General features: G+C 40.7%; 1 protein-coding gene across 3 annotated transcripts in view; it reads left to right on the top strand.

Moving 5' to 3' along the window:
• The first annotated feature begins 3,748 nt into the window (after positions 1–3,748).
• LOC132404582 (coiled-coil domain-containing protein 158-like) overlaps positions 3,749–19,208 on the top strand; it is a 175,785-nt gene continuing 160,325 nt past the window's right edge. For all 3 annotated transcript variants that reach the window (XM_059988841.1, XM_059988839.1, XM_059988838.1), the window contains exon 1: positions 3,749–6,433. In XM_059988841.1, the coding sequence (XP_059844824.1) occupies positions 6,310–6,433 (124 nt within the window). In that variant the 5' untranslated portion in view covers positions 3,749–6,309. The remainder of the gene's footprint in view (positions 6,434–19,208) is intronic.

Here is a 19,208-nt window from a genome sequence, read left to right as displayed (position 1 = left end):
CACTTTATTTTGTTACTTTCAATTAAGGGCTTATTTAAGAGAAAAATTAGGTCAAACAATGTTATTGCCGAAATCTAATGAAATAGAAATTTTAATTCAAAAAGGAAATATCAAAAAATTTATATCTTGCATGTATAATTTGATTCAAAGACAGGTAATTAAGCAAGGAGTCCATAAGTCAAGACAAAAATGGGAAAGTGATTTGAATATTAAAATTGAAGAAACAAATTGGTCAAGACTATGTCTTGACAGTATGACAAATACAATAAATGTTCGGTTAAGATTAGTGCAGTATAATTTTCTACATCAATTATATATTACACCACAAAAAATAAAAAAATTTAATCCAAATTTATCGGATCAGTGTTTCCGATGTAACCAGGAAACTGGTACTTTTTTACATTCGACATGGTCTTGCTCTAAAATTCAACCATTTTGGACAAATTTAAGACTTTTACTGGAACAAATTACAGGAACACAATTTCCTCATAGTCCAATATTATTTTTACTAGGTGATATTGAAGGGATAAAACCGAAACTCAAACTAAATAAGTATCAGAAAGAATTTATAAAAATTGCACTGGCAGTAGCCAAAAAAGCTATTGCAGTTACTTGGAAATCGGATACACATTTAAGTATAGATTCTTGGAAGAAAGAAATCTATGGTTGTATTCCATTAGAAAAAATTACTTATAATTTAAGAGATAAATATGAAACATTTTTGAAAATTTGGAGCCCTTATTTACAAAAGACAGGATTAAATATATAGATGCTTTGAAGATGAAACAATTGGTTATTAGGGGAAAGAAATAAATATACATATTAAAATTATTACGAATTCCATGGAGCATGTGGAGATCTTCCAACCACCAGGCATTCTTTCTTTCTTTCTTTCTTTCTTTTTTTTTCTATGGGGCAGTTAGGGGGGAGGGGTTAAGGGGAGGGGGTATGGGTTATATACATTGTTTTTTCATACTTTGTAATCATTTAAAAATGCAATAAAAATTATTAAAAAAAACACACACACAAAAGTGAAACTGAAGCAAGTCAATTTCATGGAATCAGTAAGGAACACACCATTTAAGATCTCATCTCGTTTAAAGGAGAGAAATAATAAACAGAGTAAATTGGTAAATTGTTTTTTATTGTCACAGGAACATAAATAAAGGTAATTACTTGTGTTACGTACCCCGTAACTGGGTGTCTGACCAGCAGAGAAAGAAGAATCTGTTGGAGTCTGGTGGTACCAAACTAAAGGTGTTTATTAGTAAACTACACAATACATTATCAAAAATGCAAATATACATATAAAACAAGTTAGCAGTAATAAACCTAAAAGTGTAGGAATAATAACAATCAATAATAAACAAGCTCTATCAATGTCTAGGGGTAAATGGATTGTCATAGGAAAGTATAGAGTTCAGTTCATAAATGCTGAAGTAGTTATGGTTGTTGTATTGAAATCATTGGAGAGAGAGAGAGAGAGAGAGAGAGAGCAAGCAAGAGGTAACAGCTACAGCAGCCAAACCTTCCGTTGCTTTCTTAATCCGTCGTAGCGTTGTGGTCATTCAGTTATGACCCCTCTGGTCTTCAGCTAGACCGTTCTTCTGTGGTGGACTCGTCACTCTGGCATGAGTGGACACACACACAAGTCCCCATCTACCCTGCTGTAACACTGCGAGCTTTACTGACCGATCTCCTGGTTCGGTCTTTGAAGCCCCCACCTTTCTGTGGGTTCCCAACACTCAGTCAGTGTCCACTGGTATGTCTGAAGGGTGTCTCTCCAGACCTGTCTTTTTATCCCCACTCATGGGTTCTCAGCTATCCATCAACTCTGAATGACCGTGTCCATCAAATCAGGCCACTCCTGCTATCTCCTGAGGAATGTTAATGAGCAAAGTAGTAGAAGGTAAATAATCCAGAAAGAGTCATAATACAGTAAATCAACAATCTCTCTCCCCCTCTTATCTGTAGCAAATGTTCTTGCCTGGGCTTGTATCTCTCTCTCATGAGCAGCACAACAACAGCAATAGTTCGTAGTTCTCAGGAAGGGGGTTGGGAATGGTTAACTTTGCACCCCATTGTCCAGCAGGTCTGTTCCTCACTCATAACACTTGGGTATGAGTGTCTGTTGACTAAGATTGGAAACAATTAAAATTAAGAAATTTATTAATGTATGGGAAATTATTAGAGAGATAGATCAGCTCATTAAGAATAAATACTCCACTTTCAAGTAGGTATTCTGTTTGGGGGTGAATAACTATTGAAAGAAGTGAGTTAATTTTTTTCCAAGAGTACCAAGGTCAAGAAGATATGACGGTCAACAAAGTATGATCAAAAATGTATAAAGGAGGAATAAAGCAGATTGAGAATAGTAAGAAAAATGAAAACAGATTGTAAGAACATGCACAAGTACATGAAAAGAAAGGAGCAAAATACAAAGGAGTTCTTTTAGTAAAAAAAATACAGGAAATGGCTAATTGATTCAATAATTCTATCTGTGTTTGGAGCATTTGACAGAATAAATATGTTGGATATACAGGAACAGTTCTACTTACAGTAGAGTAATTAAAACATTCATTGCTGGGAAAACAAAAGTGTAAGAAAAATTAATCAGATCAAACGCTGATAGCTCCCCTGTATCCCATATCCTGTATCTCAGAATGTTACAAGCAGAATACATTGAGAGGAGGAAATATTTAGCAGACAGGTATCCGAGGGGAGGGAAATTGTAAATGTTTTGGTTTGGTTACATTTCAGTGGACAGAATACGAATGCCTCTGATGCGGTGAATACCAAGATGGCTTGCGGAATAGTGTCAACTAGGAGAGCTTGCTGAAAGCTGGATAATAATAAATGTAAGGTAGATAAAGGGAATGTTTTAAATCAAAATAAACTTTATTCATAATAAAAATATTTTACAAGAACAAACTGTGCAATGTCTTTTCATTCTTAAAACCAGCCAGTGCTTTCAGTAGTATTCCATTACATTCCTTAAAACCAATAGGACTGTTGCCACTCGTGCCCTCCTTGGGTGCTACACTACTACAATAACTGAGAAATGTGTGAAAATTATTAGTACAACAAACCAAGAGCTTTCTCCAAATCCACAGTAATCTTCAAAATTAAGATTTTTAAAATCTCTGAATTTTTAAAATTTTCAATCCCAAATGAAATTGGATTTTTAGTAGTTGAGAATTCTTATTCTGAAATTGTTTTTTTAAAACACACTGAAGGAATTCAGGATACTAAAATCAGAGATACCAACTGGTTCTGATTTGCAACTAATCAGAAGAAGAATCAGAATCAGGTTTATTATCACTGGCAGATGTCATGAAATTTGTTAACTTTGCAGCAGCAGTACAATAGAAAACATGATAAATATTAAAAAAAACTAAATTACTATATATAATAGTTAAAGTAACTAGTGCAAGAACAGAAATAAATAAAGTTGAAATAGTGTTCATTGGTTCAAAGTCCCATTTAGGAATCGGATGGCAGTGGAGAAGAAGCAGTTCCTGAATTGCTGAGAGTGTGCCTTCAGGCTTCTGTATCTCCTACCTGATGATAACAATGAGAAGAGGGCATGCCCTGGGTGATGGGGATCCTTAATGATAAACACCACCTTCCAGAGGCACTGCTCCTTGAACATGTCTTAGATACTACGGAGGCTAGTACCCACGATGGGGCTCATTTTACAACTTTCTGCAGCTTACTTCGATCCTGCGCAGTAGCACCCCCCCCCCCACATACCAGACAATGATGCAGCCAATCAGAAAGCTCTCCACGGCATATCAGTAAAAGTTTCCGAGCGTGTTAGGTGACAAACCAAATCTCCTCGAACTTCAAATGAAATATAGTCGCTGTCTTGCCTTCTTTAGAGTTGCATTGATATGTTGCGACTATGGACAAATGGACGATGCTCAAAGTAAAATTTAAACTGATGGCGTACATTGGAGGAATCAGAATCAGGTTTATTATCAACGGCATGTGACGTTAAATTTGTTAACTTAGCAGCAGCAGTTCAATGCAATTCATAATCTAGCAGAGAGAGAAAAAATAATAATAAATAAGATAAACATAATAATAAATAAACAAGTAAATCAATTACATATATTGAATAGTTTAAAAACATGTAAAAACAGAAATACTGTATGCTAAAATAAAGTGAAGTAGTGTCCAAAGATTCATTGTCCATTTAGCAATACAATGGCAGAGGGGAAGAAGCTGTTCCTGAATCACTGAGTGTGTACCTTCAGGCTTCTGTACCTCTTACCTGATGGTAACAGTGAGAAAAGGGCATGTCCTGGGTGCTGGAGGTCCTTAATAATGGACGCTGCCTTTCTGAGACACTGCTTCCTAAAGTCGTCCTGGGTACTTTGTAGGCTAGTACCCAAGATGGAGCCGACCAGATTTACAACCTTCTGCAGCTTCTTTCAGTCCTGTGTAGTAGCCCCTCCATACCAGACAGTGGTGCAGCCTGTCAGAATGCTCTCCACGGTACAACTATAGAAGTTTTTGAGTGTATTTGTTGACATGCCAAATCTCTTCAAACTCCTAATAAAGTATAGCCCCTGTCTTGCCTTCTTTATATCTACATCGATATGTTGGGACTGGTTTAGATCCTCAGAGATCTTGACACCCAGGAACTTGAAGCTGCTCACTCTCTCCACTTCTGATCCCTCTATGAGGATTGGTATGCGTTCCTTCGTCTTACCCTTCCTGAAGTCTACCATCAGCTCTTTCATCTTACTGACGTTGACTGCCAGGTTATTGCTGCAGCATCATTCCACTAGTTGGGATATCTCACTCCTGTACACCTTGAAACCAGCTGAGATTCTACCAACAATGGTTGTATCGTCAGCAAATTTATAGATGACATTTGAGCTATGCCTAGCTATACAGCCATGGGTATATAGAGAGTAGAGCAGTGGGCTGAGCACACACCCCTGAGGTTCACCAGTGTTGATCGTCAGCAAGGAGGAGATATTATCACCAATCCACAGAGATTGTGGTCTTCTGGTTAGGAAGCTGAGGATCCAATTGCAGAGGGAGGTACAGAGGCCCAGGTTCCGCAACTTCTCAAACAGGATTGTGGGAATGATGGTATTAAATGCTGAGCTACAGTCAATGAACAGCTTCCTGACGTACTTGTTTGTGTTGTCCAGGTGGTCTAAAGTTGTGTGGAGAGCCACTGAGATTGCATCTGCCATTGACCTATTGTGGTGATAGGCAAATTGCAATGGGTCCAGGTCCTCACTGAGGCAGGAGTTCAGTCTAGTCTTGACCAACCTCTCAAAGCATTTCATCACTGCTGATGTGAGTGCTACCGGGTGATGGACATTAAGGCAGCTCACATTATTCTTCTTTGTCACTGGTATAATTATTGCCTTCCATCGGTAGCAGTGAGAAGTTGAAAATGTCCTTGAATATTCCTGCTAGTTGGTTGGCACCGGACCTTCCGCCTTGTGAGGGTTCACTCTCTTTAAAGACAACCTAACATCGGCTTCTAAGACCGAGATCACAGGATCATCAGATGCAGCACGGATCTTCACAGCTGTAGTTGTGTTCTCCTTTCAAAGTGGACATGGAAGGCGTTGAGTTCATCTGGTAGTGGAGCTTCGCCGGCATTCATGCGATTGGGTTTCGCATTTTCTCACTATTCCTTCTCCCAGATGTTTAAATTCTTGAACAGTAACTGAGATTTTACAACATTTACTGAAGGCCTGCCGCTGCCTCGCTGCTGATGATTCCAAATATCTCCTCAAATCATCCCTGAGCCAAAACATTACCGCGCTTGATCGTGCTGCGTGGTAAATAGGCGGCGGGTCGGATTGCGGCGAACTACAACCCCCAGCAGCGCTTGCGGCAAGCAGGCTCCATGGGAAGGGCAAAGCGGAGCTCCGGTTTGAACGAGCGGACCGGGAAGCGTCGCATTGTGAGCTCATCGGCCGGACGCGGGGCAGCCGGCGAGGGTTGGCGTTGCAGGGCGCTGCTTTCCCCTCTGCGCGCTCCACGTCGCCCCAGGGAATGCATGGCGGCCGTACCCGCTGAAGGAAAGCCCTGGGCAGTAACCAAGGCGACAGGTGTTGGAAACCAACTGCCCCGCCACCCGCAAGTGCGAAACCGACGGAAAAGAATCAATGAACGATGATATTTTTGTTTAAGATTTGGGATTTTTAAAAGAGTAACTTAAAATATTTAGCGTTTATTTTTATGTAAATATATGTTTTTTAAGGAAACACATCGTTGATGTACGAAGCCTTTTTTTAAAAAAAATAACGTCGATCGAGTTTTAATGCCTTTAATATGTCCACCGTTTTGGAACCTAAAGCCGAAAGACAGACGGCGACAGGCTGGAGCCGCGTGGAAGGTAAACCACTGACTACAACATCGCTCTTCAATGTTTCGGAATCCATCCGATCTCGAGAGGGTGAGTTTCTTGGTGAACCGCTAGGCAAACTTTAATTCTGGCACTTGTTGTAGTAAAAGCAGGCAAAAGTGAGCGATGGATGGATATGTTGAGATTAAACCTGAACTCAGCGCGTTGATGCGCTGGACTGAAGGCGCTGGAAATCAGATATCGGTGCAGTAAGCTTATTCTGACCGGAGATGTCTGGGTGGGAGATGGGGACGAATACACTGCTGGAGAATGGAGCGAATGCATTTATTTGACCTGTTGACTTATTTATATAAGATAAACCTATTTTGAATAACTTTATTTTTTAAGTCTAAATCAGTTGAACGGGCAGAGATGTTTAAATTGATATACATAATTAATCTTTTTAATTCTGTAAATAAATTTAAATGTGTCTGACAATCATTTAAAATCAGCAAACAATTTTTTTAATTTTTTTATTTTTTTATTAGTTTTTTTATACATTTACAATTTTTAACAATATCAGCTGTCTAGTTAGTACTGCGATAGAGTTGGTTGAGAGCCTCAATTTCCTAGGATCAAACATCACCAGTAACCTACCTGGTTTAAGCATTTTTGACACCTTTTGGCCACAAAAGCTCACCAGCACCCTACCACCTCAGGAGGCTAAAGGAATTTGGCATATTTTTATCAACGCAATTGCTCTAGCTGTGACCACAAGAAACTGCAAAATTCAAGATTCAATTTTATTTACCATGTGTACATTGAAATGCCCCATTTGCATTAACAATCAACTCACCCAAGGGGTGTGACGGGGCACCCACAAGTGTTGCCACACATTCCAGTGCCAATATAGAATGCCCACAATGCTCAGCAGAACAACACAGAACACAAGTGACGAAACAACATCAAAACCCTATTCCTCTCTATGCTCTTCCAACCCCAGGACAGGACATCTTTGGCCTCCAGCGGACTCGGACTTGGGGTCAAAGATATTGGGCTTTGACTTCCCCAGCAGACTTGCAGACTCGGGCTCTGGCCATCTAGCCTTGACTTATGTACTTGGCATCAACCCCAGCACCCGCCAATCATCGAACAGGCTTTGAAATCTGAATTTAATGATGACAGGTCTTCAAACTCTGGTCTCACCAATTTGCATACCCAGAGGGTCATCGGACCTTGTTCCTCCTGCCCACGCAAAGCTGCAACTCCAGAACTACCAGCAACTCTCTGACCCTGGTAGAGGGCACCAGTCCTCATCCATCCTGGCCTTCCGGCTAAACATCCAACCATGGTGTCCCACATACATGTTGCTGGCCTTCAAATGTGGAGCTGAGGATTAGTCCCTGGCCTAGCCTCTAATTCCCCTAGTCTCGATGTAGACTGCAGCTCGGTGTTATCTTATAAACACTTTATTCTGCAGTGTGTTATTGTTTTACCTTGTACTATCTCAATGCACTGAAGTAATGAATTGATCTGTGTGAACAGTATGCAAAGTAAGTTTTTCACTGTATCTTGGTACGTGTGACAATAATACACAATCTGCCAATTTAATCGCAGTAAAACTGGAGTCCGGATGTCTGGTTGAATGGCTGTGCAGGTTTTCTCCATCTGCCAAGTGTACATTCAGAACAGCAGAATATCTATCTAGCCCTGTGGGTGTACCATCTCTGATCAAGTGTCACCTTGGTATGACATTTCCAGAATCCCAGCAGCTTAAGAATGAATATTCTCTGCTGAGCTTTGATTTCAGCATTTTGCTCTGTATTTATCTTTCCAGTTCTCTAAAAATGATGATAATTATCAACATGTTTTCCAGTCTTTATTGACACAGCTATAATAATTTGTCCAGTGATCTGTTCATGTTTGTAGACTGGGGAGATCTTTTTAATTATTAGTATGAATATTCCTAATTTCCCCTCAGATTCTGTCTCAACCAACTTAGGAAAAAACCATGGAATAGAAATTGCATTGCTTGTTTACTGACTTTAAAGCAGTGTTATGGGTTTTCCTAATTCTTGAAAGTCACTTAAAGATCGGGACCCTCAATTGTGTCATTCTCAGAGAACTTTATTGGTGACCCTGTGCATCAGGACTGTATTCCCTATTAATGTGCTGCAAATTCTTTCTGCTGTAGTAGTGAGGTTGGGGATGGCATTAAACAGGAAATTAGAAATGAGTGCAATAAAGGAACAGTAGTTATAATGGGTGACTTCAATCTACATATAGATTGGGTGAACCAAATTGGTAAGGGTGCTGAGGAAGAGGATTTTTTGGAATGTATGCAGGATGGTTTTCTGAACCAACATGTCATGGAACCAACTAGAGAGCAGGCCATTCTAGATTGGGTATTGAGCAATGAGGAAGGGTTAGTTAGCAATCTTGTCGTGTGAGGCCCCTTGGGTAAGAGTGACCATAATATGGTGGAATTCTTCATTAAGATGGAGAGTGACATAGTTAATTCAGAAACAAAGGTTCTGAACTTAAAGAAGGTATGAGATGTGAATTAGCTAAGATAGACTGGCAAACAATACTTAAAAGGATTGATGGTGGATGTGCAATGACAAGCATTTAAAGATTGCATGGATGAACTACAACAAGTGTTCATCCCAGTTTGGCAAAAGAATAAACCAGGGAAGGTAGTGCACCCATGGCTGACAAGGGAAATTAGGGATAGTATCAATTCCAAAGAAGAAACATACAAATTAGCCAGAAAAAGCGGCACACCTGAGGACTGGGAGAAATTCAGAGTCCAGCAGAGGAGGACAAAGGGTTTAATTAGGAAAGGGAAAAAAGATTATGAGAGAAAGCTGGCAGGGAACATAAAAACTGACTGTAAAAGCTTTTATAGATATGTGAAAAGAAAAAGATTGGTCAAGACAAATGTAGGTCCCTTACAGTCAGAAACAGGTGAATTGAACATGGGGAACAAGGACATGGCAGACCAATTGAATAACTACTTTGGTTCTGTCTTCACTAAGGAGTACATAAATAATCTTCCGGAAATAGTAGGGGACTGAGGGTCCAGTGAGATGGAGGAACTGAGGGAAATACATGTTAGTAGGGAAGTGGTGTTAGGTAAATTGAAGGGATTAAAGGCAGATAAATCCCTAGGGCCAGATGGTCTGCATCCCAGAGTGCTTAAGGAAGTAGCCCAAGAAATAGTGGATGCATTAGTGATAATTTTTTCAAAACTCTTTAGATTCTGGATTAGTTCCTGAGGATTGGAGGGTGGCTAATGTAACCCCACTTTTTAAAAAAGGAGGGAGAGGGAAACCGGGGAATTATAGACCGGTTAGCCTGACATCAGTGGTGGGGAAAATGCTGGACTCGGTTATCAAAGATGAGATAACAGCACATTTGGATAGAAGTGAAATCATCGGACGAAGTCAGCATGGATTTGTGAAAGGAAAATCATGTCTGACGAATCTTGTAGAATTTTTTGAAAATGTAACTAGTGGAGTGGATAGGGGAGAACCTGTGGATGTGGTATATTTGGATTTTCGAAAGGCTTTTGACAAGGTCCCACATAGGAGATTAGTGTGCAAACTTAAAGCATACTGTATTGGGGGTATGGTATTGACGTGGATAGAGAATTGGTTGGCAAACAGGAAGGAAAGAGTGGGAATAAACGGGACCTTTTCAGATTGGCAGGCGGTGATTAGTGGGGTACCGCAAGGCTCAGTGCTGGGACCTCAGTTGTTTATAATATATATTGATGATTTAGATGAGGGAATTAAATGCAGCATCTCCAAGTTTGTGGATGACACAAAGCTGGGCGGCGGTGTTAGCTGTGAGGAGGATGCTAAGAGGATGCAGGGTGACGGATAGGTTAGGTGAGTGGACAAATTCATGGCTGATGCAATTTAATGTGGATAAATGTGAGGTTATCCACTTTGGTTACAAGAACAGGAAAACAGATTATTATCTGAACGATGGCTGATTAGAAAAAGGGGAGGTGCAATGAAACCTGGGTGTCATTGTACACCAGTCAATGAAAGTGGGCATGCAGGTACAGCAGGCGGTGAAAAAGGCATATGGTATGTTGGCATTCATAGCAAGAGGTTTTGAGTACAGGAGCAGGGAGGTTCTACTGCAGTTGTACAAGGCCTTGGTGAGACCACAGCTGGTGTATTATGTGCGGTTTTGGTCCCCTAATCTGAGGAAAGACATTCTTGCCATAGAGGGAGGACAAAGAAGGTTCACCAGATGGACTTTCATATGAAGAAAGACTGGATCGACTAGGCTTATACTCGCTGGAATTTAGAAGATTGAGGGGGGATCTTATTGAAACGTATAAAATTCTAAAGGGATTGGACAGGCTAGATGCAGGAAGATTGTTTCCGATGTTGGGGGAGTCCAGAACGAGGGGTCACAGTTTAAGGATAAAGGGGAAGCCTTTTAGGACTGAGATGAGGAAAAACTTCTTCACACACAGAGTGGTGAATCTGTGGAATTCTCTGCCACAGGAAACAGTTGAGGCCAGTTCATTGGCTATATTTAAGAGGGAGTTAGATATGGCCCTTGTGGCTAAAGGGATCGGGGGTATGGAGAGAAAGCAGGTACAGGGTTCTGAGTTGGATGATCAGCCATGATCATACTGAATGGCGGTGCAGGCTCGAAGGGCCGAATGACCTACTCCTGCACCTATTTTCTATGTTTCTATGTTAACATTTTGTGTAGCAATATCTGAAGTCATCTCTTAAATGGTTGTACCATATTGCAGTATACTTCTAGATACTGGAAAGTGTTACTACAAAATGACTAGAAGCTGCTGTGATAAAGGGGTGTGGGAGGAGAGTACTGTGAGGCAATCCAAGGCACCTTGACCTGATGAAGAACATTGTTTGCAAGAGGTAGTACTTTATCCAAGAGGGCTTTGGAGACATCCTCGGACTACAACTAAATATTAACGGCAGGAAGCTCTAACAAGGTATTCCATGACACAGGTGCCATGAGTGAACACCTGGGCTTTGGGGAGGCTTGCAATGAAGAAAAATACTCTGCCTACTCTTGTGGACTGAAGGTAGAGTAGATGAAGTCCCTTCTTGGGTATGGAGTTTACATGACCTCCTTTATGCAGCACGGAAAATTAATCCATGAGATGTGTGTGGTAGAGACTGGCAGCTTGGAATGGTCCTGAGAGTAGGAAGCTGAATTTGAGACTTGTTCATTACTTGGGGCAACCTATGGTTGAAGAACTTTCCTCTCAGTCTCAGTCTTGATTGAGTGACCCCAAGTTTCAGATATCTGTGCTTGGAGGAAGCATCATCCCCGAATCTGCTTAGTAAAACTCTGTGTGAGAATTGTATGTTTCAATGAAATCCTCACTTCTAAATGTTAAGTAGACTGGACTAAACCCTTTGATCCTGTGATTCTCGAACTTTTTTGGGTTATTGCCCCCTTGGTTCCAAGACCAAATCCTCAGTGTTCCTCTCTCCCTTTCTAGCCATCACATAAAAAACTATAAAGAATTCTGATTTATGTGGAGCTCTCAGTACCATTAACTGTGGTGTTAACTGTTCAGGCTAATGAAATGGTTTCTCTGTATTGTTATAATGAAATGGCTTCTCTGTAATGTTACTTAATACTGTAATGGGTTTTTGTAGCTGGAATGTTTGGGTTATAACTGCAGATAAGGGGGGAACTAACCAATGGAGAATTGTTATGCTATCTTGTACATGTCAGCTGAGTGGGAGTCCACAGTCATTTCTGGGAGGCGAGCGAGGAGGACGGACGTGTGAGGAGCAGACAGCAGTTCCAGGGCACTGGACGTCGGCAGTTTGAACGGTGGCCGAAGGCTCTGACGGTCGTTGTGGATGGAACCAGAGGCATGGGCGCCAATGTATTAAAATATTATGTGCACAAACTGATAAATTTACTGATTTGGCGCATTTCAGTTATCTGTTTCTACTAACCCATCACTAAGAAATAGCTATAAAGTTGTAATTACTTACAGGTAGTCCCTGAGTTATGAAGTCCGACTTATGGACAACTCGTACTTATGAACCAAGGAAGGAGAACGCGTCTGCCATTTTAAGTCGGATTGCAACACTGTCTGCCATTTTAAGTTGTTGCCGTTGACACTGTGTTGAATGTGGAACTTTGTATTTGGCTTAAATTTTTCTTAGCAAGATTCACCCTGACCCCCCCCCCCCCCCATCCCCATTCCATTCAGCTGGTGGTGCAGTGAGATCAGTGCCGGGCTCGAGAATGAGTTTGATCCAGTGACGGACCGTTCCCGTGCCGGGTTGATATCAATCCAGTGACTCCCATACCATCTGTGCCAGGTTGATGTCGAGCACACAACTCGACCTCGTTTAAAAAAAAACACTGCCACATCTCGTTTAAATTCCCACGCGGAATATTGTGGAGGATCAAATACAGTACCCAAACCCAGCACAGCCCCCTCTTGTCCCATTTAACCTGTCTCAGTGCGGTGGAGTTTAGGACCCGGGGAATTCAGTGCACTGGTCCTTAGGAACTCGGCAGCTGGCGGAGGTCAGGACCCAGCGCCAGAAGTGTTTCTGTTCCGTTGATGGAAAGCGATTGCGATTGAAAATAAAGTGGAAATAATAAAGCATTTGGAAAGAGTTGAAATGCCATCGGTCATTGGAAATGCGTTAGGCTACAGTCGGTCAACGATCAGAACAATTTTAAAGGATAAAGTGAGAATAATGGAGCACGTGAAAGGCTCTGCCCTGATGAATGCAACAACGCAGTGGTTTAATTATTGGAATACATAAGTTTCTTAAGTGTTTTATATGCATAGAAAGGTAAAATATATACCATAGAACTAAGACAAATGTTTGACTAACTGACACTAAATAATACCGGATGTACTTGTTCCGACTTATGTACAAATCCGACTTAAAAACAGACTCAGGAATGGAGCTCGTATGTAACCTGGGGACTTTCTGTACTCACCTTGGGTGTATTATTTAAAAAAAAAAAATTTTCTAAGATGGTGGCGCGATGCAGCTTGCAGCGGCCACTCTGGAGCTGATTATCTGTTATTTGTGGAGTGCTGTGCGCAATCATAATCGATTGAAAACGGACGTGGGCGCACAGAGGAACATCGGGAAATCTCCAGGAAGACCTTCTTCATTGCTGCTGCTGCTGTGAGGTCCGGGACTCTGCTGGGAAGAACAGACCCCCCAGTCCTCGGGGTAACGTTGCTGTTGGTGGGGCCGTCTTAATACGCTTGGCAGAGGATGGTGCTCGGAGAAGCTGTGCCGGAGGGGATGGTCGTTGGCTCGGAGGTTTGACGGACTTAGAGTCCGCTGTGGTCAGTTCACTTTCGGTGTGTGCTGCATCTGCGAGGCTGGGTTTGATGGAGCTTTCATTGTGTGCTGCGTCTGCGAGGCTGAGTCGGGCGGCACCGTGAAAGTCCATGGTGGGGGTATTCCCTTCTGCCGCCGGCGTGGGATGGCAAATCTGTCGGGACCCTGGAAACTGTGTGATGATTTCTTTTGAACTTATAGTCCTTTAACATCTATGGACTATTTTTACTGTGCCCATAGTCTGTTTTTTTTTTATCAATTATGCTATTGTTTGCACTGTTGTAACTATATGTTGTAACTATGTGGTTTTGTGCAGGTCTTGTAGCTTTAGTTTTTGGTCTTGTTTGGTGGATTTGGAGCTCCTTTCCGGGGAACACGCTAAGATGGTAGCACAATATTAATATGCAGCAGCCTCTCCGGACTCTGGATTGGGGATGCCAAACGTTATGTGGATTTTCTAGTGTAGTCTGTTTTGTCATATGCTTTTGTGATATCATTCTGGAGGAACATCGTCTCATTTTTAACTGCATTGTATTTGTGGTTTCTGAATGACAATAAACAATTTCTGAATCAGAATCTGAATTGTCTGATATTTGTGTTGCGAGTGTGTATGGGGGGGACATTACACCGTATATACACCGAAGTATTGGACTGTTGGTGGGGTGATGGTGGTACAGTGAATTGAAAGTTCAAAGTAAATTTTATTATCAAAGTATATATATATATATATATATGTATGTATATATATCAACATATCAACCCTGAGATTCATTTTCCTCTGGCATACTCAGCAAGTCTATAACTGCAACAGGATCAATGAAAGATCAACCAGAGTGCAGAAGGCAAGAAACTGTGCAAATACAAATATAAATAAATAGCAATAAATAACAAGACCATGAGATAATTAAATAAAGAGTCCTTAAAGTGAGTTCATTGATTGGGAGTGCATTATCCATGATGTACTGGGCCAAAATAGGTTTTGCAGATTCAAAACAGTGACAAATTATTGCAAAAAAATTCAAATCTCTTAAAGCTGCAAATACCGTTATTTCTTTATAAAAACTATTTTCATCCACAGTTTTAGAGCATAAACTAGTAGTTCAATTATTCACTTCATTGTTTTTCCACCTTTCAGTGATGCTTGGTGCAGTGATATCAGCTTCTGAACATCAGGCTGAATGTCACTCAGAAGGAGTCACAGATCCCCATGTTCAGTAACTTGCGGTCTGTTATGCTTCTTTGAAAGGAATTGGGCAACTGCACAGAAGCTGCGATTCACTAAATATAAGGTTAGAAAGGCAATAACAAACATCTTGACCTTATTCCACTGCGCAGAACAGCAATCGGAGAGTTCTTTCCACAACCAAAAGAGTTGATATGATTTTTTGAACTTTGGCTTTATTTGAAAGTAATTTTGTAGCAAGATCAGTTCTTGCTCCATCCTTCCTGTTAATTTCTCTTTGCAAGTGTTCAAGAATGGATTTATTACCCAATCTGGAATTTGGATCAAGAGAAGATCCTGAAATCTCTCTGACGTGTTTTTATGCAGCTTTATGGACATGTATTGTTGGAGATCATCATCTGGCATTCTTTCTTTCTCTAACCAACGAAGAGAGGCTCAGAAATTGGAAAAAGTTGTGATGGCCAGTGTTGCACTTAAAGGACGTTAATATGGACAGAAACGTGGAGACGACTGATTTAAGTTTGATAAGATTCACATCATTTCCTTGCAATTGAGGACTGATTCCATTCAACTTTGTGAATAATTCTGGCAGATAAGCAATGCCATAATTCTTGAGTTGATGACTGAATGAAGCATTCGAATTTTCACAATTTTATCTGTTTCAAAAAGCGCATATAAACCTCTCAGGCAGTTTCCTATTGAGAGCCATCTGACTTGTGTGCAACAACAAATGTTCAAGCTGCTCATCATTTGCAGTACAAAGCTCTTGAAATATTGAGAATTGAGAACGTGGGACTTGATTTTATAATTTCATTTTCTGATGTAATAACAGTATTTAATGATTTGTGCAGCCAATCGCATAGGGTTTCTGTGACAAGAAGTTGTCTGTGAATTACACAGTGAATGATAAATATGTACAGCTTTTTTCAAGAAAGAAACAACCCCACTGTGGTGTTCTGCTATTGATGGTGCCCCATCTGTTGAATAAGTAAGAATGTTGGTGAGTGGAATGTCCTCTTTCAAAAATTGATCAGTAACCTTAAATGTTGACACCCCTTTTGTATGTTTCTTGTCTCCTTCCAAATAACAACACGTGAACTTTGCTGTCATCTTTTATGAACCAAACATAACCAAGCAGCAAAGATTCATTGTCTGGCAAAGTTGACTTATTCAACTGCAGAGTATATTCTGTTATCATAGGTATATTGCGCAATGTGTCCACCATGTTCTCAGACATTTCATTTATTTGTCTTTTGAGTACTGTTGTTGCTGAGTGGAATTGTTTTAATTATTTGGTTTGATGACTTATGCAAAACTGTACTTAGAACCTCCCTTACTGCTGGCAGAATCAGTTACTTTCTCCAATTGTATGGGGCTTTCTGGATTTAGCAATGAACATTGACATGTTGAATGAAGCACACAAACCATCCCAGTCCTTTGCTCCAGGGCCCATAATTATTTAGTCCTTTGTGCAATCCCCTTTTCCTCTCTGATGAGTCATTTAATGACAAAAACAAAACCTTCAGTATGTGACTACTGCCCTTCCCTATGTTCACACTCTTACCATGTCTTTTTGTCTCCTGTCCTAGCACCAGTCCACCCTCACCAACTTCCCTGGTTATGGTAACACCAACTAATGCCATTTCTGTAGCTGGGGGCAACTTTAGCCAACATATTCATCGTTCACTATGTGACTCTGCTTACATCATCACATCGTGACATGGCTCGATTTAGCCCAATCTTCATTTCTTAAATTAAGTCTGTAATCCCTCAACTGCCTCCCTTGCTATCGAGTGACTCCCACCGCCCTCTTTATCATGCCCCCTTAGAAACTCCCACTACCCCCAGGGTTTCATCACCCCTTGCAGTCCGTCTGTCATAAGCATAGTCTTTCCTTAAGAGACCAAACTTGTAGACACAATTTCAGATATAGGCTCACTGTGACCCTGTACACCATGACTTCTTTGCTCGTACACTCCAATCTTTCTGTAGTGAAGACCAATAATCAGTTAATGTTCTTGACTACATACTGTACCTAATACTCATGATTAATGTACATACAGGTCTCCGTTAACACTAACCCCTTCATTGTAATCACCACGTATAAAACAGTAATCCACCATTCAATACACAAAATGCTGGAGGAATTCAGCAGGCCAGGCAGTACTGTATCTATGGAGAAAAAGAAGTACAGTTGACGTTTTGGGCCTATCAGCAGGTCTATCCACCATTCTGTTGTTTTTCAGTAAAGAGGATGACCTCACATTTTCCCACATGGTGTTCCATGACACCCCCATTCGGTATCTCCCGACGCCTCTCAATATCTTCGTCATGTCACACTACTGTGCAGCTTTGTATCATAGAACTTGAACTTATTGTACTAATCATCTAAATTATTGATATAGATTGTGAGAGCTGGGATCCCAGCACCAATTCAGATGACATGGCCTCCCTGAAAATGATCTCTTTACTTCAACTCTGATTCCTGACGTTAACCAGGACTGTGTCAGTATGTTACTACTAATTCTGTTTTGTTGAATAATCCCTAGTCTGGTATGTTTATCAAGCCTTTGGAAAATCCAAATGCACTGATCTCCTTTTATTTACACAGCAAGTTACAACCTCAATAATTCTTAATATATTTATCAGACATATTTCCATTCTATAAATCCATGTTTATTGCCATTTTCTAAATGTACTGTTAATATTTGTATTATAATAGATTATGTTTTCCCTATTACTAATGCTATCACTACCTTCCAGTATACAATCTAAAACAAACGAGAAAATCTGCCAATGCTGGAAATCTAAGTAACACACACAAAATGCTAGAGGAACTCAGCAGGTCAGGCAGTATTTATGGAAAAGAGTACAGTTGATGTTTTGGGCCGAGACCATTCATTAGGACTGGGGGGGTGGGTGGGGAGATGAGAAGTCAGAGTAAGAAGGTGGTGGTAGGAAGGGAAGAAATACAAGGTAGTACATGATAGGTGAAACTGGGAAAGGGGAAGTGGTGAAGTAAAGAGCTGGGAAGTTGATTGGTGAAAAAGATAAAGAGCTGGAGAAGAGGGAATCTGATAGGAAAAGACAGAAGGCCATGGAAGAAAGGGAAGGGGAGGAGCACCAGGGGGAGGTGATGGGCAAGTAAGGAGTTAAGGAGAGACGAGGAAATGGGAGTGGTGAAGGAGAGGCAGTCCATTATTGGATGTTTGAGAAATCGATGTTCATGCCATCAGGTTTGAGGCTACACAGACGGAGTATACGGTGTAGCTCTTCCAACCTGACTGTCCTCATCGTGGCAGTAGAGGAGGCCATGGATTAACATATCAGAATGAGAAGTGGAGTTAAAATGGGTAACCACTGGGAGATCCTGCTTTTTCTGGCAGATGGAGCATAGTTGTTAGGCGAAGCAGTCTCCCAATCTATGTGGGATCTCACCGATATATGGGAGGCCACACTGGGAGCACTGGATGCAATAGATATCTCTAACAGACTCACAGGCGAAGTGTCATCTTATCTGGAAGGACTGTTTGGGGCCCTGAGGGAAGAGGTGATAGTCTACAATATATGGAGTTTTGGCAGAAGAAAACTAGCATATCCACTACCAACTTATTTCAAAACTTTTGGATAGAAGTTATCAATAAAATTACATATTTATAAAAGTTTTAGAAGTATGCTTTTATGCTTGTCACTAGATTACTTTCCCGTTGTCTTTTGAATTTTGGATTCTGGTATAGATTCCCTTCCCAGGTCTTTTTATTGTTGATTTTTCACTTTCAGAGTGCAAAAATACTGAGCAAATTCAGTTTAAAATAAAAGTAATTTTTTTTCTCTCTATGTGGTATGCTACAAATCTTGCACTTACTGATTTCTCCTTGTCATCTCAGAAAACTGTTGGGGCACTGAACCACTGCAACTTAACAGCTTCACTTTGTGGTGGCTTGTTGCAGACGTGGATGGCTGGAAATTAGGGATCAACATCAATGTGAAATAGCACTTGTGATAAGGCTTGTGAAAACTTGGAAAGGAATGCAAAGTGTGTTTTTGGTTTTAAGTCAAAACAAAAAAATGCAGTCAACACATCATAACGCAATTCTAAATAGATCTTCCTCAATGGCTATAATTTCTACTAATTTGGATGTCATACATTTTGTATTAAGCACTTATTTAAAAAACAAATCAAAGAGAGACAATTTCCCTTGGTGCTTTTCTTACTTTAATCCAAGGGGAGGAACCAAGCAACGCCCAATCAGAAGAAACTCATAATAGCAAGGCAAGTAAATCACTGATTGACCTGGATCTATTTAACGCTGGACAGTACTGAGAATGCCAGGTTAGCTTAGTCCAGAACAGGCAAAATGTC

Source organism: Hypanus sabinus, chromosome 14 (assembly GCF_030144855.1).
Source record: "Hypanus sabinus isolate sHypSab1 chromosome 14, sHypSab1.hap1, whole genome shotgun sequence".
In the NCBI taxonomy this organism is placed as follows: Eukaryota; Metazoa; Chordata; class Chondrichthyes; order Myliobatiformes; family Dasyatidae; genus Hypanus; species Hypanus sabinus.
The sequence above is the reverse complement of the archived record's forward strand: the minus strand, read 5'-3'. Positions and strand labels throughout refer to the sequence as shown.